At 35.7% G+C, this 25,650-nt stretch overlaps 1 protein-coding gene across 2 annotated transcripts in view; it reads left to right on the forward strand.

Annotated features, from left to right (window-relative positions):
* The window catches only part of Gpc5 (glypican 5), a 1,239,739-nt gene that overhangs the window by 477,437 nt on the left and 736,652 nt on the right, over nucleotides 1-25,650 (forward strand). The window contains exon 7 of one of the 2 annotated variants that reach the window (XM_085698197.2): nucleotides 14,469-15,493. The exons of the other annotated variant lie outside the window; for it this stretch is intronic. Within the exon in view, the coding sequence (XP_085554323.2) occupies nucleotides 14,469-14,531 (63 nt within the window). The 3' untranslated portion in view covers nucleotides 14,532-15,493. Of the gene's footprint in view, nucleotides 1-14,468; nucleotides 15,494-25,650 lie in introns of those variants that run through there. 2 annotated transcript variants of the gene reach the window in all.

The raw sequence follows: 25,650 nt of genomic DNA on the forward strand, positions 1-25,650 counted from the left end.
AGAAACACTCTGCTAGGTCCAATGAGTCACATGTATGGAAATAGGAAGGCAACTTCCTGAAAAGTTTGGATGAGGGTCTAGGATGATGGTAGAAGGAGCTGGCGAGTGAAACCACTAAATCATATTACATACATGTGTGAAAATGCCAAAGAATAAAAAAGGAAACCAGAAAAACTAGTCTCAATTTCCTTCACTCATTATGCTCTTCTTCCCAGAGCTGCATGATTCTCAGGTCGCCACACTATCCTGCTCTCTCTTCAATAGCACGTGTGCTAGCATCATAAAAAGAAAACACATTTTCTCCTGGATTTTTTCACAAATTATCAATTTTTCTAAGTTATGGATTTTGTTTCAGAATTAGATATTGGGTTTATTTAGATTTGAGGTTACTCATTTACAATTTTAAAGAATTAAATGAAAAAGCAGTATAGAGGATAACCTCACTCACACTTACTAGTGTATCATTTGAAACCTAATTTTTCTGCATCTTAGCTCTCCTATGACTGATTTTTTTTTTTAAAAAAAGTGCCCAGATTCAACTTGCAGAATAAAGTATTTTTATTAGCTTAGTAAGGGCAACCAGGATAGGAGCCCAAGCAGAAACCTGGAGTCAAGAACTGAAGCAGAAACCACAGAGGAACACTGTTGACAGGCTTGTTTCCCTTGGTTTCCTCAGGTAGTTAGATATTGAGGTCAGGTCTACCTGCCAAGGGGAGACAAGGCCACAGAAGACTGAGCCATCCAACATCAACTATCAGTAATATAAGCACTTCCTTGATATAGACTCCCTCTTTCCTTATATGCCTAGGCGTGTGTGAAGTTCACAGAAACTTTCCATTCAATTCATCAAATTCTAAGGTGGACAATGTGTATTTCATTCTCTCTCTCTCTCTCTCTCTCTCTCTCTCTCTCTCTCTCTCTCTGTGTGTGTGTGTGTGTGTGTACCTTCACACGTGTGGAAATGCATGGTAATACTGCCTTGGAGATTTTCTAAATACACACTGAAGTTTGCTTTCATGGAACTGAAATGCCCTTTTCATATATTAAAGCTTGGTTTCTTTCTTTTTTACTTGACCTCAAAGCATCTTGTAGGAAGTCTTCATTGCACTTGAAAGTGTCAGTTGCTGGGCAGGATGTCCACAGTTCAGTCACCTTAGTTCTTAGGATACAAGAAAAATGATCAAAATGTCACTAGCAATCATATAGCAAGTGGCAGTCGATACAGGAAGTGAATCAACATTAGGAATGAGAAGACAAACCAAGTAAGCATAATAAAAAGGGATAGGGTAGTGCAATGTCATATGCCCCACAAACAATTTTATAGTCAGTGTGTGATTTGAACAGAAATCAGAATAATGACTACAACTTATGAATGGTAGATATTTTTCTGGATTTCTCAGCAGTCACTTTGTATTGTGAAGATGTTATTCATGAATCAGTTTAGGTTCTAAGTAATAAAAATCAAGTGTTTTCAGAATGAAACAGTAAAACTAAGTATGTGTTTTACACATTATTGAAGAAAATCCGTTTTCACTTGAATTTTCACGGGAAAAAATGTTGTAGTACACAATACTCCTACTTCCTTTCCCTACTTCATGTATTCCTTAAGTGTCTGACACATTAATAATGCATGATTTAAGAAACACATACACATGATATTCAGAACAAAATCATTCAAAATCCCAAAGTCTTTATTGACTGCTCTAATGCACTGAGATAAAAACAGAAGGACTCAAACTTTGAGAATTCTCAGTTATTGGTTCTTAATTGAATTCAGAATATAGGCTTCAATAATCCAACACACTCTGTTACCAAACTCACCCTCTCACAAAACACAGTTTAAGGTCTGGCCTCACCCAAGACCTGATGCATATTCAAGTTTTTCCCTGAGATTCCCCGAGATTGACAGAGCAACAAAAGAGAATATTTAGCATGCTAAAGCTCACTACTTTCATTTTTAATTACACACAAGTCATCTGTTTAAAAATCTGTTTCAGAATTTTGTCTGGAATCAACCTGGGTTTCTGTTTTAGCAACTGCCTGCCTATATAAAAGAGAATTTACTTGTGTACACTGGAATTTCTTCTGTCCATTAGATGTCCAGATTTATGAACTTATCCATTCATGAGTTTGCTTCCTTAGTTAGTTGGCAGTGTTTTCTTTTGAAAGCCTATATTCCCATGAATAACTTACACAATGATTTACAATTTCCTTATCCAGTTTAAGTATTCTTTCTTAAAAAATAATAATCTGTCTATATCTGAAATGGCTGCAGTAAGTCAGAAAGCAATTGGAAGAAAAGGACGAGTTTGCTCTGGGTTCTGCTGCTGAAATGGAAACATGCCTCTAGCTTTTACACCATAGCGCTAACAATCTAATAACTATGCTTTTGTTCTCTGATCCATACAATGGGAAAAATCAACAGAATTCTTGGAAAGTTTAAGTCAGTTGATACTCAAGAAGAATTAAATAGATGCCTAAAATCCTGGGAGTCAGAAGACTAAGAAAAGAAGATTCTGATTTCATGGAGAGCCTTGCCTAAAATAAAATAAAACACTTAGGAAATATCTTTGTTAGCAAGAGTGTTGAGGTTACTTTATTTCCCATATTCACTTTTGAGTTATCATTTCTGACTAGGCTAGAGATATCTGAAGCTGTATATTGGTTTGTTCTGGAATAGTAGTATGATTTTACTATTATTAAACCAAAAGCAATTACTACTCACACAGTACTAAGATCAGTAAGTCACTATAGGTTCTGACTGCAAGAAAGATTTTGGAATGTTGTGCTTTAATATGCAGAGCCTCTGTATGAGATGAAAGAGCCTCATCACATAGTCATGGTATGGTTTTGAACAAATTATTAACTTCTCTATGTGTTACTGCTAAGGCCACCTTGAGCTCACATTTGCAACCCTGAGTTGTAGCACTTGAAGACTTTTGAAGGCCGTATAGCCAATGATAGCAACGGACCCATAGATAGATAACAAGGGTACATACACTCGACTGTCTTCTTCATCTACACAGTTTTTAGGGGATAGTTAATATGGTTTGGACTTATATGAAAATTAGTATCATGAAAGATATACTGAATAGAACTGAGAAGTCATTTTTACTAAGATTATTTTCACAAGGTGTCAAATGTCAAGTTGATGGTTACTTTTTTTCTGCCCTTTGCTGGTATTTCAGTATCTTCTGGCATTCATGATTATGGCGAGATATTTTACATACTATCGTTTCACTCTTCTGAGGGAGATCTATACTTTATGTCTGCTTTGTCTGTGGATTTCATTTGTTATTATAAGAAGGTAGAATATGTTTTAAAACCCATATAAAGTTTATAAACTTCATAAATCTTGAGCAAGATTTGTCTTGCTAAAACAAGACAAAGTCTTCATAAATCTTGATGCTTAACAAGTTTGATGAAGCTTAAAGCTTAATTCTCTCTGCCAGATTTCCTCACTTATCCTCTAAGAGTATAAGTGTATACGTAGACTTTCTCAGACTTCTCTGGATGTCTTTCCTGCTTTTTTCTTGATTATTTCCCCTAGCACTACTTTATTTTTCTTCTTTCCTTCAGACTGATCTACCAGGTCAATACTTTTTTTATTCAGCAATGTCGCATCTAATATCAAAACAATCCATCAGTTATTTTATTCTTTTTAATGTGCTTTTCCATGCTAGACTTAATTTACGATCAATATTTTATATCTTATTTTAATCTTCTGTTATTTATCAAAATATGTGATCTTTTATCTATTTGAATTGAAGCATAGTTCTGTTCCTCTCCCTGCCTGAGAGCTGCTTTATCTGAGGCTGCTTACTTTCTCTTGTGTTATTCGTATGTCTTTCTCTTTTGTTACGACTGATATTTTTGAAATTCACTATTAATTTAAAAGCGTTGGAAATGATTTGAAGGCTATGGATGAATTTGTCTTCAAACTTAGGAGTTTAGCACTTCAAGAGTTTCTTACCCATCCATAACTAAATGGAATGGTTAAGGACGGTCTTTAGTTTTCCTGTAGCTTGTGTGGCACCAAGGAATTGAAAACTAAGCACGGACTAGTTTCTCTTCCCATTATAGCACAGACCTCAGTGTGTATCCTCTGCCTACAGAAGACCGCTGTAGCTGTCTAGGCTTTTAGGAACTCACAAAGGCCTTACTCAATTATTTTTCATTTTCTTCCAACCACAGCTGCATCATTATTTTCAATGCCACTTAAGGAAGGATAGAACAACGACAAATTTTTTAAAAGTTGTATTTTCTTTTGTTTTGTCTTTGAGACAGGGTTTTTTTTTTTTGTATTTCTTTGGAGTCTGTCCTGGAACTAGCCCTTGTAGATCAGGCTGGCCTCAAACTCGCAGCGATCTGCCTGTTTCTCTCTCCCAAATGCTGGGAATAAAGGCGTGCACCACCACCACCCAGCATATTTTATTCTCCTGAAAATGGAGGATGGAGAGATAGCCTAGTGGTTGAAAGCTTCTCTTGCTCTGGCAGAGTACTAGGATTCAATATGTCTCACAGCCATCCAGAACTCCAGGTCCAGGGAATTCAATGCCCTCTTTTGACCTCTCCCTCCGCCAGGCACATATATGGGGCACAAATATACACACAAGCAAGACACTCATACTTGTAAAATAAATAAATTAATAAATCTAAAAAGACATAATGTTACTGAATTATCTTTTACTTTATGACTTGTTCAGAGCTCTCATTTGTGTTTTGCTCAAAGACACTTTATCATGAAGATGTATGATGGTTTTCACCCACAATACATTAAATATAGACACCAACTTTTCCCAAATGCAAATAAACACTCAGTAATATAATGAAAGCATTGAATCCCTATGTATCTAAGCTTGAAATAGCTTAAAAATCTCAGCACCTTTACCAAGATTCACGTAGACCATCTTAATTGGATTTTACATATATTTATATGTAAAATAAAATATATTACATCATTTTATCATAAAATAAAGCTGCTGATTAACCACTGCCCTGTATTCTATTGCCTCAACACTGAAATGCTTACACTTCTCTAAATGTCATTTTCTACCTGAAAATTCAAAGAGTTACATCAAAACCTCAATGACCAAAATTGCTAATTAATACAAGAAATTTCAAAGTCTTGATTCTATTCCATGGTATTTTTATGGAACTGAAATCTGGCTAGTGATCTGTGTGATACAATCTCGATTCTCAAGAGCTTTCAATCTTCATTATAAAATCAGTTCTAACCTTTTAAAGAATATAATCCACAAGTAAAAGCTTTAAAGATAATAGTAGCAGCCATCCATTTTAACCTGCCAAAGTGCCTTGTTCCCATGTACCATTTTCCTTTCTCTTACTCCCATAGTAATTGTCAGTTGTGCTTCTGTGAAGGGCCAAGTTTCTAGAGATACGGAGCACAAGCTCTGTATACGAGGTTTAAAAAGCCAGTAGTACCACCTTGGGATAGAGAAAACAGATACTTGCAAAGATTGGTGATACTATGAACTTTTAAGATTCTGCTATTAGTCAAATTAACATTCTTTAGGCTGAAAGTGAGTCATTAATGTAAAACATAGTACAACATTGATGATTTGTTTTCATAAAATTGTAGTTATCCTTGGAAAGACTGTAGGAACGTCAGTGTTTCATTGGCATTCTGCTTGTTTACCATTTAGCTGTCTTTAGATGTGAGTTATTTTCCTAAGATATTAATTCATTGTCATTGAATCATCACATACATGTTGTCTGAGGGTCCTGTGACTAGCCCAATTCTCTGGGAATCACATTGCTTGTGATCAAGGAAGGCACTCCTTTAGGTACTGGAAGGGAGCAGAAGCCAAGTAGTAGAGTTTTCTGGTACCTATCATAAGCTGAAATTCAGAGGAAGCATGTGGTTTATAATTTTCTTCTTGAGAAAGAGACAATAAAGAAATATTTAAGGCTAGGCAATGGTGCATTCTGTGCCAGTTCCAAAGGTTCTAAGGTTGTCTATGTCTTGTCCAACCACTCATGACAGCCACACAGTAGGAGGCAAATAAAGCAATGACCTCTGTCAACCCTGAAGTCTTCACCACACCCAACATATTGCCAGTTACACTCCATAACTTTGGGAAATATATGCTCCTTGAATGTCACAACAGAACTCCTCTTTTATCATATTCAGCCTCACACATTTCATACTAACAGGGTTTAAGTTTATTTATTTTTAAATTTTGAGGTGAAATTGTCAGTAGTATTATTCCATATTTGATGTGCTTCGCCAATGAAATTATTTCTTGTCCTCACTCAAGTGAGCTCATGAAAACCATCAATATTGCTAAAATTAACTATTCCAAAGCTCATATTATGGTCAAAATATTTTGTTTTATCTTATAAATATTTTACATGTTTAAGTTTGGTTGGAAAGAATGCATAATGCCAAGACTTACTTGAAGGATCAACTTGTATCTCAGCATAAAAGTACAGATATTATGTCAGATTTATATTGCAGATTAAGTGCCCACCTATACACATTGAGCATCCCTAACCCACATATCTAATAATCTGAAAGTTCTAAAACCAGAAAATGTTTGAATACCAGTAAGACAAACAGAGAATTCCACATATGGTCTCACACATGAGTCTTTGTTTAAGGAACAAAATAAATTTTAAAATGTGTAAACTTATCTTCAGACTATTTGTATGTGATGAGAGTCATAAATTTAGTGTTAACATTAGATATATCCCAAGACAATTTATTGAAATATAACATATATGAAAATATCAAAGATCTGAAGCTTTTAAAACTCTAATTCCAAGCATTTCAGGTAATGAATATCCATATGGTATGACTGTTTTGAAATATTGTCCCTTCAGATATACCTATCACCTAGTCTAGAAAGTTATATACTATAACACATTAGCTGACTGGAACCAAAATATATTAAGATTGCTGATATAACTCTGTGAGATCCAAGTTACACAAAATTTTATAGAAAAAAGTCATATGCTGAATAAAGTCAAAAATCTTTAAATTTGATATTAAAAACTGAATTTAATATAAAATGTATTATGGAAATTAATTTCGTTTTTTCAGTATGTATTGAATTTTATAATAAAACCATATTTATAAAACTGTTAGATTTTAAAATAATTTTTTATTGTAATAATAAGAAGGGAGAAATAATATTTATATAGATACTTAGATACTGAATTCTTTGATGCTTTTTTTCTTAGTCAAGGTGTTTAGCTGGGATGCTCACATTCAGGCTAAGTCACGGAAAGCTTGTGCTTTCACAGTCTGCATGATGACCAAAATTTGAAATAGATATGCTGAAATTGAACTGCTTCCAGGGGTGTGTGTCAGAGAAAGGTAGAATCAATTCAGAGAATATGTCAGTAGGTAATTTCACCATTGTGAGTATATCATACAGAATATTCACAAGTTAGGAATGGGAAATCAGTCCTTTAGATATGGTCTTACAATAACTGTCATTCCGCACACAGCTGAAGGATCACTATGTGGCATTTGGCCATAGCTTTTCTGTAACTACACACAATGTGTTCATTCCTTTAGGCAGTTGAAGCCCAATATGCACAAGATGATAACTGAATGATGTACGGTGCATTATTTGTAGTGGGTCAGGAAAGCCTGGGGAATTATGAGAATAATTTCCAAAGCAGTGTCTGCCTAAAGACAGGAGGCAGAGAGGGTAGATTCAGAGAACATTTATATTCATCATCACCCGTAGAAACAAGCGCATTCTTGAGCATGCTCAGTTCACGATCCTCCTTCTCATGCTTTTCATATTCCATTGGCAGATAGGAATGACTCCTGGGTTGAGAGACCCGAGCTTGCCCACTGATGTTTTCTCTGGCAAGTCTTCTGAGAATGAAAATACACAAATAAAGTAATGTAAGTAAAAGAAACGCTATCAGGGGTTTAAAAGTCTGCAGCTCCCTCTTTCAAAGATAGGATTATGACCCCCAGAAGTTCCTGCCTTGTGGGTGATATGTCCAACATCTGGTAATGAGATGGAAATTATTTTTATCTTCCTAGGTTTTAGGTTTGGCATCCATTATATTTTTTTTAAAAAAAAAAAAACTTGGGAATGTGGTTCATAGATTTTTGGAAAGCAGAAGACGTAGCAGAACATCCCAAAATTATTGTTAAAAAATGTAGAATAGGCCATTTTGCTATACTGCACCGGCTCTCCCCATAAAATTCCTTGCGCGTATATCAAAGGCATTACATATCGTGGAGCAACTGAAAAATGACTAATTTTGCTGTTCTCGGCTACTTAATGTATTTTCACCTTGAATCCCAGAAAGACATTTTAATCTGCCCTGAAAAAGAAATAAATGTCTTCTTTTTATTCTCAAACTCAGAGCAGAACACAGAATTCCCAGAATTTATATCAGGTAGCCATCAGTAAGTCACAGTATCTCACAAAGAGAAAGTAATGCTTTAATGAATTAATAAGCCAAGAAGGCATTAAGAATATTTTTCTAGATATTTTAAAGGAAAAGTCATTCTTTATAGTTCTATGTCACAAAAACAGAAACAAAAATAAAATAGAAATAGGCACACGGAAAAATGAGAGTAAGAATATACACAAAGAATAAGAAAGCACATATACCAGTATTCAGGTTTCTCTTTATGGTCAACAAAAAATACATGTGATAGGAAGGTGGCATATAAACATGTATTCAAAGTTTTCTTCAAACAGTGAAGACAAAGAATGCCACCAGCTCGTAGTTCTTTCCACTGACAAAAGAGAAAACAGACTTGTTCTCTCTTCAGTAAGCAGAAGCTCAGAAAAGCCAGTGGAGTGAGTCTAAGCAGATGCGTTGTAAGCTGCCTCTGAGCCACTGCAATTGCCTGCTATGCTAATGTTTAACAACAAAGAATAAAACATCTGAGAATGCTGAAATCAGTGTGGGAAATCCTGAGGTCTTTAACACCATTTCAAAGTTGCAGAGTAAAATTGCTGAGTTGAGTATGGAAGGCAACTACTTCGTTTCCCATCCTGGAGAACAATGTCAGATATTTGCAGTCTGATACAGAAAATCTTTTTTTCAGTGCAAGTTCTTTGATTTCTCGAGTTAAAAAAAAAATAGGGTTGTGTTCCCTATGCAATATATGTGTCCATACTAACATTTAACCAATCATGACCAGTTGTCAGTATTTCAAGCCAGCTAGGTCAAAGTTGTACGTGAGTTATATGTGTAGAAAAGCATGATAAATATTTAACTCTTGATTTTGATAATACACATAACAGACCCTTTTAATCCTTCTTTACTGTAATAGAGTTGTCCACTTTCCTTAGAAAACACACAGGAAAGTAGAAATAACAGACCATTCATGACTACTATATCCAAAAAAGCAACAAAGAGTGTCCCAAAATGTCACATCTCAGCGTTTAGACAGCGCAGCTACTGAATGAGGGAAAATCACACCACTGCCCGTGCTCTGTGAGGAGACTAAATGAGTCCTCTTCAATCTCTCTCCTTTCGGAGTAAATTAAAAACTTAAAAGTTCCGTCTTCTCTTTTCTGGGAGTTTCCAGAAAACTCCCAGAAAACTCCAAAAAAGTACATCCCAGGACTGTCACTAGAACTGGAAACAGCATGCTACAGGATAAATCTCTTTCTCACAGAGTACATTTTCTTGGAAGTTCTTTTAGAGAAATGCAGGTTTGGCTTTATTTTCTCAAAACTTTGATTCTTTGTTACATACTATGTAATGACAGACTATCTCCTACAGATATGAGGACACCCCTAAAAACTTTTGCTCTATTCATGCAAGTCTGTGCCAATGGTTATAAATAAGGAGACATTAGAAGAACGGCATCATAAGCTCTAACCCAAAGCCACACTGGAGAAGATTTTTCAGTCCCATCCTTCTGTGCCCTTGTATAAAGTTTAGAGAGAAGATTAAGCTAGGGTAATGTTAAGCGATGAGGTTCTAAAAACAGAAAATGTAGGTAACAGGTTTGATGCGGGAGAATTGTCTGTATTCTGTCAATCATATTTTAATAAAACGCTGATTGGCCAGGCAGGCAGTATAGGTGGGAAAACCAGACAGGAAGTAGAGGTGATGCAATGAGAACAGGAGAATTCTGGGAAGCAAGGAGGTTCCTCTGCCATTCCTGCGCAGACCACCGAAGAGGCAACATGTAAGCTGACAGCTGAAAAAGGTACTGAGCCCGTGTGGCTAACATAGATCAGAATAATGGGTTAAGATAAGTCATAAGAACTAATAAGTAGCCTGACCAAATGGGCCAATCAGTTTATAACCTTGTGGAGTCCTGTGTGTGATTTTCTTTGTTGCTTGCCGGCTGTTGGGGTACCAGGAGGGACAGAAACCCCAACAAGCTGGCCCTCATGTTACACAGGTTCTTATTTAATAATATTTCTTAATATTAAAATTGAATTAAATCCTGATTACAGTTCCCTGCCCTCTACTCCTCCCAGTTCCTCCCCATCTCCCCTTCCACTAAGATATGTTACTTCCTCTCTCTCATCAGAAAACAACAGGCTTCTAAAGGATAACTAAAATATTAAAATAACATATAATAAGATAAAACCAAAAACACCTCATCAAAGTTTCACAAGGCAAACCAATAGAAGGAAAAGGGCTACAAGAGCAGGCACAGAATCAGAGACCCATTCATTCTCACACTCGGGATTCCCATATAAATACAAAACTGACAGGTATAACATATACACACAGAGGCAGAAATACATACCTGAGCAGGCCCTGTACTTGCTGCTTCAGTCTGTGTGTTCATACGAGATTTTCTCACTTGATTCAGAGGTCCTTGTACTTCTGGTGTCCTCCACAACCCTAGCTCTTACATTCTTTCTTCCTCCTCTTCTTCATCATTACCTGAAGCATAAGGTGTGGGGGGGATTTGATAAAGAAATCCCATGTGGAGCTGTGTATTCCAAGGTCTATCTGCAAAATGTCTAGTTGTGGTTCTAGGTATTTGTTTCTATCTACTGCAGGATGAAGCTTCTCTATTGATGGGTGTATAAGGGACTGATCTATGAGTTTAGCATAATATCGTTGGGAGTTAAAAGCAGTAATATTTGGTATTACCCTAGGTCTCTGGGTTATCTAGTATCTGATTCTTGGACACTCAAGTGGTGTAGGTATGGGTTTCATCTGATGGAGTGAACCTTAAGTCAAAGCACACATTGTTTTGTTACTCCAACAGAATTTGTGCCATTACTGTCTTAGTGTACTCAGCAGGTAGGACAGACAGTAGAGGTTTTATGACAGGGTTGTATTGACATTTCACTTTTGATAAAATGCAGAGTACCTTCCCAAAATAAAGGCAAAAAATCTTGAGGGTGAAGTTTCTATCTAGGCACCACCTTGGCCTTTCCATGTTCGATGAGTTATATGGGTGTTGTGTTCAGCCATGTGACATTTCTGTCAGTTTGTTTAAAGAAACTTATTGTCTTTGCAACCACCTGGATTATTTGGGGATTTTCATGGGACCCTTTTGGCCAACATCTCAACTGGATTTAACCCAGTTCCCGTATTATAAGTTTCATTGAGTGATAGGAGATGGCCAGTTGGGACTCTTTCCCTTATTATTTGGAGACTTCAATATGATCACCTTCATATATTTTAGGCAGTTTTTACTATACTAGATTTTTATACCACCTTTTAAATGCCCTCCCTTCTCTATACCCATCCATCCATTTACCATTCACTTGCCTACAAATTTCATGATTCCATTTTTAACAGTTGAATAATACTCCATTGTGTAAATGAACCACAATCCTTTATCTAATCTTCTGTTGATGGACATCTGGACTGTTTTTTTTTAATTTCTGGCTATTATAGATAGAGCAGTAATGAACATGGTTGAGCAAGTATCCTTGTGGTAGGATGGAGAATTTTTTGGGTATTTGTATAGCTGTATCTTAAGGTAGATAATTCCTGTTTTTTTTTTTTTTTCTGAAGAAAAGCCATAGTGATTGTATGTGTTTTCACTCTCACCAGTGTTTCTTTTATTCTACGTCATCTCCAACATCAACTGTTATTTACTTTAAGCTACAAATTAGAAGCTCATTCTTTCTCAAAAGTATTTTCCCAGACCAGACATCTTTGACATATAGAATTTCCTTGGTTTTTGCTTCCTTTCTTTCCCAAACCTTCTTGATTTTATTGTGTGTGTGTGTCTATGTGTGTGCATATGTGTGTACTATGTACATAACTTTTAGGTTTATTACACCAAGTTTGTGTTTTCAATGTTAGATGTTGAGGACAAATGTCATTTCCCCCTTTCTCTTCTCTGTGCTGCTCCTTCCACAGTTAATTCTATCTATCTATCTATCTATCTATCTATCTATCTATCTATCTATCTATCTATCGATATGCTTGCATTATATATGGACATATATACATTAAAATGTATATAATCTGATTACCAATATGTTGTCACTAGAATGTAATCTCAAAAACAGAAGAATTTAAATCATGTTTACTGCTATGTCTCCTGAACTTGCAATAGAGTTAGTCTACAAATCTTGCTCAACAAATGATTGAATTATTGTCCTGTGATAGTATATAAGTTTTCCTTACCCTTAATAAAGAAAGAATTCCAACTGCACTGAATAAATTTTGAATAGAGGAGAGACCTCCACAAATGTAGGATTTTATTTTTTTGTATTTTTCTGTTTTTGAAAGTTACAAGTAGCCTGATCAAAAGCTACATAACTATAGAGAACAATGAAAACCCTTGCATGAGCACTACCTCACGGTTTCAATGAAAAACATTTTCTTTTCTAATATTTTCATTAGATAAAATACTAACTCCAGTTCAACCTGCTGAAGAGAACCCCATGCCTAAGAACATGTGTATTATGAGAACACCATATTCAAGGCTTCTAAGAAGAAATGGGAAATGAACTAAGTGTTCTCTGTCTTCTGAAGCAATAGAAAGAATGACATCAAAAGTTTTCACTAAGGGTCAATGACTGAACTAAACCTCTTCAGTGCAATGTGAGGCTTTGTGCTTCCTGTACAAACTCAGGTTGTTTTATCTGGACACTATGTACTTCTGTGATGAGCAATTAGTACTCACTGGGGCTGAGAAATTGTGTGTTCCCAAAAAGTAAATAAGTATTGATTTCTGTCTGGCCTGAAGAGTTTTTGAAATTCTGTCTTGCACAAAAGTGATTCAGCCTTACTTTTGTCTTATATTAGGTTTTAGTTCCTCTCTGAATGTAGAGTCATAGCCAAGGCAACTCATGATTCTGGGTCAAATGTATTAGGAAACATTTTCATTTAAGTTATTTCCAGAAAGTCTAGCTCTTGAGATGCCAAAGTATTATTGCAAAGGAATGACATTAGCAAATATTCTGTTTTCCCAATTAAAACAATGAAGATGGACCCCCCCAAACACACATGCTTATAAATCTAGTCAAGGCATATTCTTTAATTAATTTTGTGAGTTTCATATATTATAGACTGGGAGAGCAATCAAGTTGTCTGACTTTTCATGGTCTGCTCATTTGTTAATTAATTTTGTTTTATCACATAGTCCATTTTTATAATATTGTAGCTGATATAATTTTGAAGGTTATATTTTGTACTTTGAAAAATTGAATTTATTCATATTGCTTAATCAAGTATTCATAATTAAATGTGTCTTATAGATCATTTTCTTGTGGCATTTAATATGATAAAGGTGCACCATAAAATTCAGTTAGGCAATATGTATACAGTTTATTCCAGCAAAAGTAATTATATCTGGTTTCATGATCTGAATCTCAATGTATGGTAGGATTTCTGTTTATTTACACATCACATAATGACTAGGACAAGTTGCATGATTTAAAAGGGAAATCCTATTTGATTCTAATCATGTATGTATAAATCATGTCTTCATTTGCCTCATAGCTAATCATATTAATAAAGCCTTTACTGATTTCTAAAAGACAGAATTTGTTATCTTAAAAATAATATTTTATAAATATTTTGAGAATTTTATTCTGTGAATTTTTCTTAATAACACTTCAGCTCCTCCCAAGTCCACTCTCACATTCCAATCCTCCCTAACCACTCTGTTTTTTTAAACCCATACAGTCTTGTTTCTGTTGCTCAGCCACTTTTAAGAGTAGGGATTTGTCCTGCAGTATAGTAGAGATACCAGAGTTCACACATTTAAGGCAAACTTACTCACCCTCTCCTGGCAGAAAATGTCACTGGCTCTTCAGGTAGTGGTGGGATTTTATTTATACCTCCCCCTGTCCCTGTTGGGATTCTGTTTAGCTTGAGTTTGTCTGAATGTTATACAGGGTGTCATAACCACTGTAAGTTCATAGGTGAAGAGCCCTCTTGTGTTTCCCAAACACTTGGTTACTTGATCTATCTCCTCTGGCTTAGAATCCTTCCATCTATCTTCCTCCTTTGGAGTAAGGGTTTAATTTGTACTTCATATTTAGGGCTAAGCACTATACAATCTCTTTCTCTTGCAGATTGACCAGTTGTGTGACTCCGTGTTAATCAGCATCTACTGTAAGATAAAGCTCATCTCATAAGCACTGATGGATTCACTGATATATGCAAATAACAATAAGTCATTAGGAGTTACTTTTGTACTAAGTCTAGATAGCAAAACAATAGTAACGGGTTCTCCCATGTGCCTATGACAATAGATTCTTGTTATCATTGATGGTGAGAGGTGTGGGTTCCATTTCATGGATAAGACCTTAAATCCAATCATAAAGGTGATGGTAACATCTGTAGCACTCTTGTACTAGTAGAGGTATCTTGTCAGGCCAGCCCTTATTGTAGTCTGCAAAGGACAAAGCTGGGAGAGATGGATGATTCCTTTGATCGTTTGGGAGCATTCAAAGTACTTTTCATATCTACTAAAACTAGCTAAACATGAAGCTTCCAGCAACTAGATTTTTTTCATGTTTTAAAACTCAATAATGACATGTCCTCAGCAGTAGAATTTTTCTCTTCAAACACAGAGGAATAACCAAGAGCATTGACAATAATGTTTTGGGGACTTTGGGACTTCATTGGCAAACTGAAAAACAGGTAACCCTCCTAGGATTGGGGGGGTTTATTTTCTAGAATTTACTTATCTTTACCATTATTCTAATAGAAATTTATGTTTATGGTTGAAATTTGAAATGAAGAAAATGTAATGACATCACTATGACGCCAGAACTTAGAAGGCAGGCAAGAAATTGCTGAAATTTCAAAGCCAACCTGAATGATTTTAGACCTTATTTCAACAAGGAAAAAAGAAAATGAAATTCAAGTGATAATGACCTTCTCTTAAAGAGCAGTCTTCATATTTACCCAGTTGAGCTGTTTTCCTAAAAGCTGAATAGAAAAGTTTTAGTAAACTCATATGTTTTTTAAATATATCTGGAAAATATTAATCAATATTATGTGGTGGCAAGTGGAAAATATGTTTGTCTTCTTAAAATGTGATTTTGTACTTTTCTCTGTTTTATTGAGATAAACATGTGAGTTACGTACACACTATGTGGATTTTTAGACTTGTTTGTAAATGTCCGTAGCGCTGATCCTGACTGGCCTCTACCTAATTGCACTCACACTAGCAGTGTATAGAATCTCTAGAGACTTTTCGAATGAACTCTCCTTTTTTTTTGAGATCTCCTTTTTGTGAGGTGTCTCGGTATACACTTCACTGACATGATTGTACACATATTCACACGTTTCTGTGTCCTTTCTATATGTGACCTAGTATTCAGCCAAAGAGAGTAAGACATCCCCATGGATTTTTCTGGAAAGGTTCCCGATTGTTCCCTGCTTTGGCTTTTCTCTATGGGTTCAGCATCTTCCTGCCTAAACAGGTCTTGTATCTTCCAATAACCACATCATTATGTTTTCTTTGGTAATCTCACTCCAGGATCGCTTTCCAGAAGCTTATTTCAGGTAGAAAGCCAAGGAAATCAACAGCCTACCACTTTGGTTATGTTTCCTCACACTTCACAGAATTTTATTGCCTACTTTCCAAACTGAAACATTTTCCAAATGAAAAACAATAATGTATTGTTTTCTCAGTTTTCTGATTATATGTCAGGAGGACAAATTTAGGTCTATTTTCTAAGCCTGAAACAGAAATAAAATTATCTTACCCATTTTTGTAAACAGATCACTTGATACAAACAGCAAGCTCTAATAAAAATACACTAAACAAGAAAAATAATAAGCAAAATTATAAGGATAACCTAAACATGTTTTTAAGACATTTTTAATTGCCACATTTGTGAAAAATTACTTACTACACTATTTGGGGTTATGTCCTTTTCTATTCCCTTTCTTACTTTAAAATACATTTTAGTTCTACTTATCTGTATTTAATTTGTATTATAATATGTGTTTTATATATTTATGTTTATTTATTTTGCTTAACTTTTATGCTTTATGGTACTGAAGATTGAACCTATAACTTTACACCCTTGAGCATTGTAGACAAATGCTCAAGCACTAAGCTGCATCATCAGCTCCCATTTTACTTCTCATTTTGAGACCTGGTTGCGTTTAACTAACATGGGTTAGCATTAGTTCACTGTGTAGCCAAGGCTGAATTTGCATATATAATCCTCCCATCTCTACCTTCTCCATATTAAGCTATGGACCTGAATCACAGGACCCACTTTGCCTTTAAGTTTTCTCCTTTCCCCTTTCTCTTAGATTAAAGCTAGTTAAATATGTAGCTTTTGCCCTTTAATGGGTTGTTATTTTCTGATATATTGACTATATGTAATATGTATTGAATAAATGCAAGTTACCAAATAGAGAAAAGAACAACATAAGTTTCATTTGGTAGGAAAATAAAGGGACATAATTGCAGTTATTTGAATTGCACCTCTCTGTCTGTTATCTAGAAGATATAACACCCCTAATATCGAGTTGATATAATAGCTAATTGATACATTAATTCACAAATGGCTTTAATAAAAGATATGTTTTAAGATAGCAGGCAAGTGTTGTGAACCAGTAAGAGAAGACGTGACTGTCAACATATTTTAGAAATTAAACTTAGCATCTAATATTTGCATAACACTTTCTATATGTCGAACATAGCATTTGCAGTTTTATTCCTAACTCATAGAGTAAGTCTAAAAAACAAGATGCATTTTATTGTACAGATAAAATGGAAGACATTCTGAAATAAAGCATTTGTCCAGAGACACAACTAGATGTGAGTATGGCAGTTCTCGGCTGTTAGCCCCTTGCCAAAGCCCAGCCTCAACAGGATTCATATGTTCCAGAATAGGAGCAAGAGGATTAGGATTAGTAAGCAAAAGGTACAGAGATATGACAGAAATAAGAGACAGAATTACAGAACAGCATCGGCAGGGACATTCAATGAATAATGAACCTTGAATCCTTCATTTTCCACATGTGTATATACTTTATTTCAAAAGCAGAGGTGGAGGCAACAGACTTCATTAACATGATGTAGGGAAGAGACTTGGATTCTCTGATCTTTAGTCCAGGTGGAATGGATTCACGTCCATACCGAAATTTACTAATTAACCACACCCTATGTCTGAATCTCTTGTTTGTAGCCATATCTGTTGTCAGAAACTTTGAAAGAGCAAAAATAAGCTCAAACTCTCTGACCTCCAGTCAAGGTGGAACAGGCTCACACCTGTGGGCCTTCACAGCCCACGAATCTAGCAGTAGAAAGGCTGAAATAGGAAGATGGTGAGCTGAGCCTGCCAATAATGATCCTGAGTCAAAATAAAATGAAAACCCCTATAGAGCCAAGTCTCTTGCCCCAGCTAGGTCCTTGGCCAGCAGAGGAGAGGGTTCTTGAACTGGCCTACTCTCATAGCCACACTGATGAATATCTTGCATATCACCAATATGCAATATCATTGCATATCCAGCAATGGATGAAGGTAGAGATAGAGACCCACATTGGAGCACTGACTGAGCTCCCAAGGTCCAGATGAGGAGCAGAAGGAGGGACCACGAGGGGTACGCCCACCCACTGAGATGGTGGGACTGATCTAATAGCTCACCAAGGCCAGCTGGACTGGAACTGATGGAGCATGTGATCAGACCGAACTCTTGGAATGTGTCTGACAATGAGAGCTGACTGAGAAGCCAATGATAATGGCACTGGGTTTTGATTCTACTGCATGTACTGGCTTTTTGGGAGTCTAGTCTGTTTGGATGCTTACCTTCCTAGACCAGGAGGGAGAGGGGGGAGTCTCGGACGTCCCACAGGGCAAGGTAACCTGCGATCTCTTAGGACTGGAGAGGGAGGAGGAGTGGGAGTGGGGGGAGTGGGAGGGAAATGAAAGGAGGGGAGGAGGTGGAAATTTTTAATAAATAAATAAATTAAAATAAAAACTAAATAAATAAAATAAAATGAAAACAGATAAACAACTAGATAAACATATTGAGTTTTACCTTGACCTAAATCTAGTCTGGTTGTTATAAACTTTAACTAGGGTGGAAAACCTATGAATTAGCAAGTGACCCTGCAATTTTAGTTGAACAACCTTTTGAAATATGTTCAATTTTGAAACTCCAAATTTTTCACATTTGAAAATGGAAATAATGCTGGTGACATAATGCATAAACGTTACAGAACTCACTAACCCATGAAGTATAACATTAGTCAAACACCAGGTGAGTTTGCTTTCAATAACAGTTGTTATTGAGTTTGAAAAACTTGCTGAGTTATGAATATCAAAGGATGACATTTAAAATAAACAACTTAGTAAGTAGAAATAGTCCCATGTGTGACACCATCTAAGCATTCAGTGTATTTCAGCAGTAGCAGCAGCCAAGGAGCTTGTGAATGACGTTAAGAATTAGCCAGCACTTATTCTGTACCTGTAGCAGTGCTCAGAGATCAAGAACATGATTCTAAGTTTAAGACACAATTTCAAAAGCCTTTCATTAACCTGATTAACTCACAAAGATCATTTTGGATCAGATTAAATAAACAAAATCAAGTTAATTATTAAAACAATTGAACATAGATTAAAAATATACTAAGAAAATAAATTGTTTAGTTAGAATTTGTCTATTATTCTACCCATTTCTTATTTTATCTTAGACTTGAACATTTCCTTGGTGAATTTTTATTTTCACTTGGGACTTTGTTTTTAATGCATGGCTCATAAAAAGTGTGTTATGTACTGTGTATTGCCCATGTTTTTGAAGAGTCTCAGGATATACTTATTTCACCTATTGGAGTCTGGCTTGATTTTATTGTGGCTAGAGAAGAGAGTATTATGAATTCAATTATTTTAGATGTGTGTCTTATTTTATATCTCAGGATCTCATGTATCTTGGAATATGCACCAAGAGTACCTGAAAAACTATTTACCCAGCAGTTGGTGGATATTGTTCATTCATGGTGTTCTTAAGTTGACAAGAGCCTTTTGAGGAGTACAACCAAAGCTCTGTATTTGTCTAGGCTTTTTAATTTGTTTAACTTCTTTTCAGTTATTTCAGTTTTATAGAATTGTCTTATTTTTAATTTTGTGTATGTATTTGGGTGCGATTGCTATGCTTTCAGAGGCCAAAAGCATCACATTTCCCTGTCGCTGGAGTTAAGGTGGCTACAAGAAAAGCAATGTAGCTCTGGTACTGAGCTCAGGGCCTCTGCCGGAGCAGCACTGCTCTCAACTGCTCGACCATGTCCTTATCTCCAGCTCTTTCTTGCTACATTTAGATCTCTGTTGTTGAACTTTGATTATTAAGAATATAAACGTGGAAAACACAGTCTAGCAGATGACATCAAATAAGTCCACATTAACTTTTAGAGAGCATAAGATATATATCCACCCATGAATACAGTCTTTCTCTCCATATACCTGTGACTTTTTGGAATGATGTGGGACATTTACCTTAAGAACAGCTATCTGGCTCAATTATTAAAACAGTCAGAATCAGTAGCTGTGAAATACAAACTTAGCGTAATAGTTCATAGCAAAGTTTAGGCATAGTTTTTAAAGAAAAAATTAACTTAAAACTCTTTCAAAATTTCATTATGTTCTTTGTGTTATTATAATTCCTACATCATTAAGAAGAAACACTAAATGTAAAATTCATGTACATATTTTAAAGAAAAGTTTAGTTTGTTAGCCTTCTATAAAAATACCTAGCATTCTGGAAGGTTTAATACAGTAAACAGAGGAGAAAATGAGGAAATGTAATATCATTCCAAACCCTATGCCAGAAATAAGCTTGGAACAGAACTGGTTCTTGAAATTAAGTGTTGTGCTTGTGTTGGGAACATTAAAATCTCTGCATTTCACTCTGCCTGTTTCCCATCATAGTGCTCGAGCCAAATATGAAAAAGGGATACAGGATGAGAGATGTGAGTTCAAATATTTTATGTTTCTGATCATCTCCGAGCTTAGAAGTGGGGCAATTTCTGTCTTATATTTAAATGGACCTTAAGAAAAAAAGGCCAGAATGCTAAAAAATTTAAAGGTGGCATTAAAAATACATAATGAACATCAACCCTTCAAGTTATTCTGTACATTTGATCTGTGTTTAATGTTGTGACAAAATTGTTCTAATTAGTCATAATTGTAAATAATCAATAAGAACTGATAATATATTCTCATTCCTCCCACTCTTCAACTGGACTTTGGGAGCTCAGTCCAGTGCTCCGATGCTGGTCTCTGCCTCTGTCTCCATCAGTTGCTAGATCTTCTATGGAAATGTTCTGTGGTGGTATTTAAGATATTCATCATTCTGACTACAGGGCAAGGCTAGTTTGGACACCCTCTCCTCTATTGCTTAGGGTCTTAGCTGGAGTCAACCTTGTGGATTCCTGGGAATTTTTCTAGAGTCAAGCTTCTTGCTAAGCACACAATAACTTCCTCAATCACGATATCTCTTTCCTTGCTCTCATCTCTGTCTTTCGTCCATCTCCCTGGATTTATCCCTGCTGCTTGTACTGGCTTTTGGGGAACCTATTCTCTTTGAATGGATACCCTGTGAGTTTGAGACCAGCCTGGTCTACAAAAGCTAGTTCCAGGACAAGTTCCAAAGTGATAGAGAAACCCTGTCTTGAAAAACCAAAAACAAACAGACAAACAAAAACAAAAAAGAAACCACCAGATCTTAAGCAAAAGAAGAAAGACATCTGCAAATGATAACATCATGAATTCAAATCTGTGGATGTGGACAGACCACACTTTTATACACTTCACACAAACACATATACACTAAAGAAATTGTGTGAGTCATGAATCAATGAGAAATACAGAACAAGATAAGCGAGTTCAAACATTTTATGATTCTCTATCATTATCTATCTATCTATCTATCTATCTATCTATCTATCTATCTATCTATTCTCTCTCTGTGTAGTATGGGTATGTATAAATTTAACTGCTTCTTTTATATTTTATATAAAATAAATATATTATGTATATGAATGCATCATGTGTTTTATTTATTACTTAAAAGGGTGATTTATATTTCTCTCATCTTCTTTCTTTAAGATTTTAGTGACTGTGAAATATTGTCCTATTAAGAGACTAAAAGACGAAAAAAATATTAAATTTTGTTACTCTATGTTTACAGAAAAATGATGCCAAACTTTGGCATATTGGTCTTGAAATAATTCATGTAGATAAAAGATGCCATCTCAAGGACATTCCTTCTACTCTATGAATAAAAATGACATGCTAGAACTCTTCTGTTCCCTATTTTTTGACATTAATTGAATTGTGTTCATCCAATGTCAAATCCTGTCTGATTGAGGCATGCCTTAGTTTTCTACTTGCTGCTATAACAAAGTGCGATATTTCTAATAACATAGAACAACATGTTTATTGTTTAGGTCTGTTTTGACACTACTATCACTAGGTTAAAATGACAATTTCATATGGGTTATTAGCCTCAGATATTAGATAGCCACAGATATTAGATTGTTACCTCTCTTTCTTTCTTTCTTTCATTCTTTTTATATTTTAGTGTTCCAATTTGGTGGATGTTTTGTATTAGTAACTTTTTAAATTTAACATTATTTTTGATTGAACAATCTATTTCTGCTATCATATCTTCAGTGCCTTAGATTTTCTCTTCCACCTCTCATATTATATTGATGATATATGCATTTGTAGTTCCCGTTTGCTTATCCAGATTTTCCATTTCCAGGATTCCTCCCTTTTGTGTTTTCTTTGTGGCTTCTATTCTGACTTTCAGATCTTGAAACATTTCCCTCAGCAGTTTTTTTTTCTTAATATATATTTGGCATTCTTTAAGGGATTTTTTTATTTCTCCAATTTTTCGTTTGATTTTTCCCAATTTCCTTAAGGGATTTTTTTCATTTCCTATTTAAGGACCTCTGTCATACTCATAAAGTTGTTTTTAAGGCTGTTTTCTTGTGCTTTACCTGCTTTGGAAAGTTCAGGTATTGACAGAGATTTCTGTTCTGCCTGGTCTCACAGTCATTCAGTCCCTAAGAAACACACAGAGGTCTACATTAATTATAAACTTGTTGGCCTATTAGCTCTGGCTTCTTATTAACTCTTACACACTACATTAACCCATAATTCTTGTCTGTTTTAGCCATGTTGCTTTATCAATGAGGCGTTCCCATCTTACTTCCTCTACATCTGGGTAAAGGCTGCAGACTGAGCCTTTCCTCTTCCCAGAATTCTCCTGTTCTTGTTGCTCCACCTGCCAGGATACTGGCCAATCAGCATTTAATTAAAGCAATACAAGTGACAAATCTTTGCAGGGTACAAGACCATTGTCCCACAGCACTCAGGTCTTGCTGTTGTAGGATAGCTCAGCTCTCTTAGTGCCCTTTCTGTTGTTAACTGTGCTCTTATACTTATTTTTAGGTATGTGAGTTTTGGATGATTAACAATTTAGGTGTTGGTTTCTAAGCTTATCCATGTTTGATATATTTTTTCCCTTCATTTCTGTTTCTTCTCTGGTCTTCCGTTCCAAGTGGACAAGATTTTTTGGGACTAGCAAGTCTTCAGGTCCAGTAGGGTTTCTCTGCTGGGATTTTTGCAGCCTGCAAGATCTCTGGGTTTTTGAAGCTTACATTTCCTCTGTGGTTCCAAGTACATATGTAGCCTCTGGTGTTCTGCCTGCCTGATTGGTCTCTGTAATTTCTAGAACAGTGTGACCTCCTGAATAATGGAAGTTATTCTGCCATTGTTGTGCTCAAGGAGGTGGGAATAATTTGTCTTTTGTGCAGTTGAAGTCTTTAGGGTCAGCTATAGGGAGTAGGACATTTTAGCTGCTTTTGGGCAATAACTGACCTGTGGTTCCTAGGATCATCCTGGCCTCTGTTAAAGCTGTCAGAGTTAAGGGCAAAAATATTGGGTCCAGTGAAAGGGATCTTGTTTGGGGCTGTTGGTAAGATTTAAGGAATGTTAGAGGTCAGTGGTGGTGTTTTAACTTGTTTCCCTAGATTTATCCTGCCCTCAGAAAATTCAGAATTCTTCTGATGAAGTTGTTGGTCAAAATACAGATCCTACAGCTTTAGAAATTGTTAGAGGGAGGTAGACTATATCTTACGTATAATGGCCTATTATTTGTATTTTGATAAATAAATCTTGCCTATAGACCAGAAGCAAAGCTAAAGCCACTAGGGGTCAGGCAAAGTTGACACCTTACATCCCAGGATTTGAGAGACAGAATCTCTCAAATCTCTGTGAGTTCATGGCCATCCTGGGCTACACAAGATGAATACAGAAACAAATCCAGGTGGTGGTATCTCACACCTTTAATTTCAGTAGTAGGGAATTTGTCACATGCCTTTAATCCCAGGACCAGAGGGATTATAAAATGGGAGGAGATGCTTAGTCTAGTTAGTTTGCAGTTACCCAGCTTTGTAGAGGTAAGACTTCTATAGTGGCTTGGCTGTCTTGCTTATCTGGGCTTTGGGTTGAACCCTAATTTCTGTCTCTGGGTTTTTATTATTTGTACTACACTTACCTGGTGTCTTTAGGGTCAGCATGGAATCCATGTAAGCAGTCAGAGTTATGGACAAAATCCTATGAAATTTAAATCGCATTTTCTCTATTTTTGTCATGGATGTATTGATAGGTGAAATCCTGTAGTATTGCCTGTCTTTATGTTGAAATATAAGAAATTATGAGAGAATTAGAATGCATTGGTTATGAAACTCTACTTTGAACAATATTAGTTACATTGAAATCATTTTAATTTTTATTTTAAAATTTAATTAATTAATTAAAAATAATCTTGGCAGGAATCTGATAGAGGAAGACAACAACAATGACCTCCTCTGTGGCTGACCAGATTTTGGATGTGAAATCATAGAGAACCCATGAGTTTTTTTTTTAAAGATTTATTTTACTAATACATTTAAAACTGCTCTAAAGACTCGGCAGGCAAGGGGTCATTTGATTGGATTCTAGGTCCATTCGGTGATTTTTTTTTGAGAAGTTTGTGAGAATGTACATTATCTTGTGGAGATATTTTAACTCTCGTTGCATAGCTTTCCACTCTTAACAGCTGGCCCTGGGCCTCCCAGTGATTTGAAAGGAAGAAAATTAAATTTGAGAGCAGGCCTTTGTCGAATTCACAGAGGACCCATGTGAAGATGAATGAGCGTCATATGTGGTGCACCATCTCTGATGCTAATATGTACACAATTTCTTTTTAGGTGAAAAGTAAGATAAAAGATTTATGGAGTTTTAAATGAAAGAGAAAACTTTCTGGTAGCTGCAGTTCTACTTATACCACTTTCTGAACAGAGGGTAAGCTCTGTAATTTTCTTTAGAAACTGATCAGAACACAGCAACACTACATACTAAACCATAGTTGAACCATGTGAATGACCTTTCAAATATTTTATCATTTTATCAAGTTTTATTTTTAAAATATTTCTGTAATGCTGTGTAGGAATTATTTTAACTCTATGTTACAGCTCTTGATTTCAGTATCTCTTGTTATTTTTTCCCTTAATCATGCCTCTGTAACTTCCCATACTCTTCTGAAAGGAAATTACACTATTTCTTATGGTCTTGAACTGAATTGTCTCAATTGTTCAGCAACCTAACAAATTAATGAGGACTCTGAATGGATGCCCCTTGATAAGCAGAGGTTGTTTGGGCAGTGGGGTGTCCACAACCAGATACACAAAGATCACTAAGCCAGAAAAAAGTTTACCTTTCTTCTTCCTTCTAAAACATAGATATTTATATCTGCTCTCATCTAAAACACTGATATACAAAATATTTTCCAACAAGATGATTCAAACCAATGTAAGTAGCATGCACAAATTTTACCAATTACTTTTCAAATGAAGATGTGAATTAAAAAGCAATGTCAACATGATGCATGTTGTTGTAGAAAGAAAATAATCAATGACTGCTGGCAACTTCATAACTTCTGGGGATGACCCAACTTTACATTATCAACAGGCTCAAACCTGAACACTATATACAATGATTAACTCTTTCAAAAGTAGCGCAATCCTGCTATATTGGGAGGTGTGATCTCCCTAAGGAAAGAAAAAATGCAAACTTCTTAGGACTCATTAAATCAGTGGCACTATAATAAATCATAAGCCTGTTAAAAGGAAATAGTTTAATATAGACAGACCAGGTCCAGCTGTCTCAATAGCATATAGCATATGGAACTTAGTAATTGGACTCAAATGATAGCTGTTAAATCATTTACACCAGTGTGCAG

The sequence above is a fragment of the Myodes glareolus genome, chromosome 12 (assembly GCF_982192425.1).
Source record: "Myodes glareolus chromosome 12, mMyoGla1.1, whole genome shotgun sequence".
NCBI lineage: Eukaryota > Metazoa > Chordata > Mammalia > Rodentia > Cricetidae > Myodes > Myodes glareolus.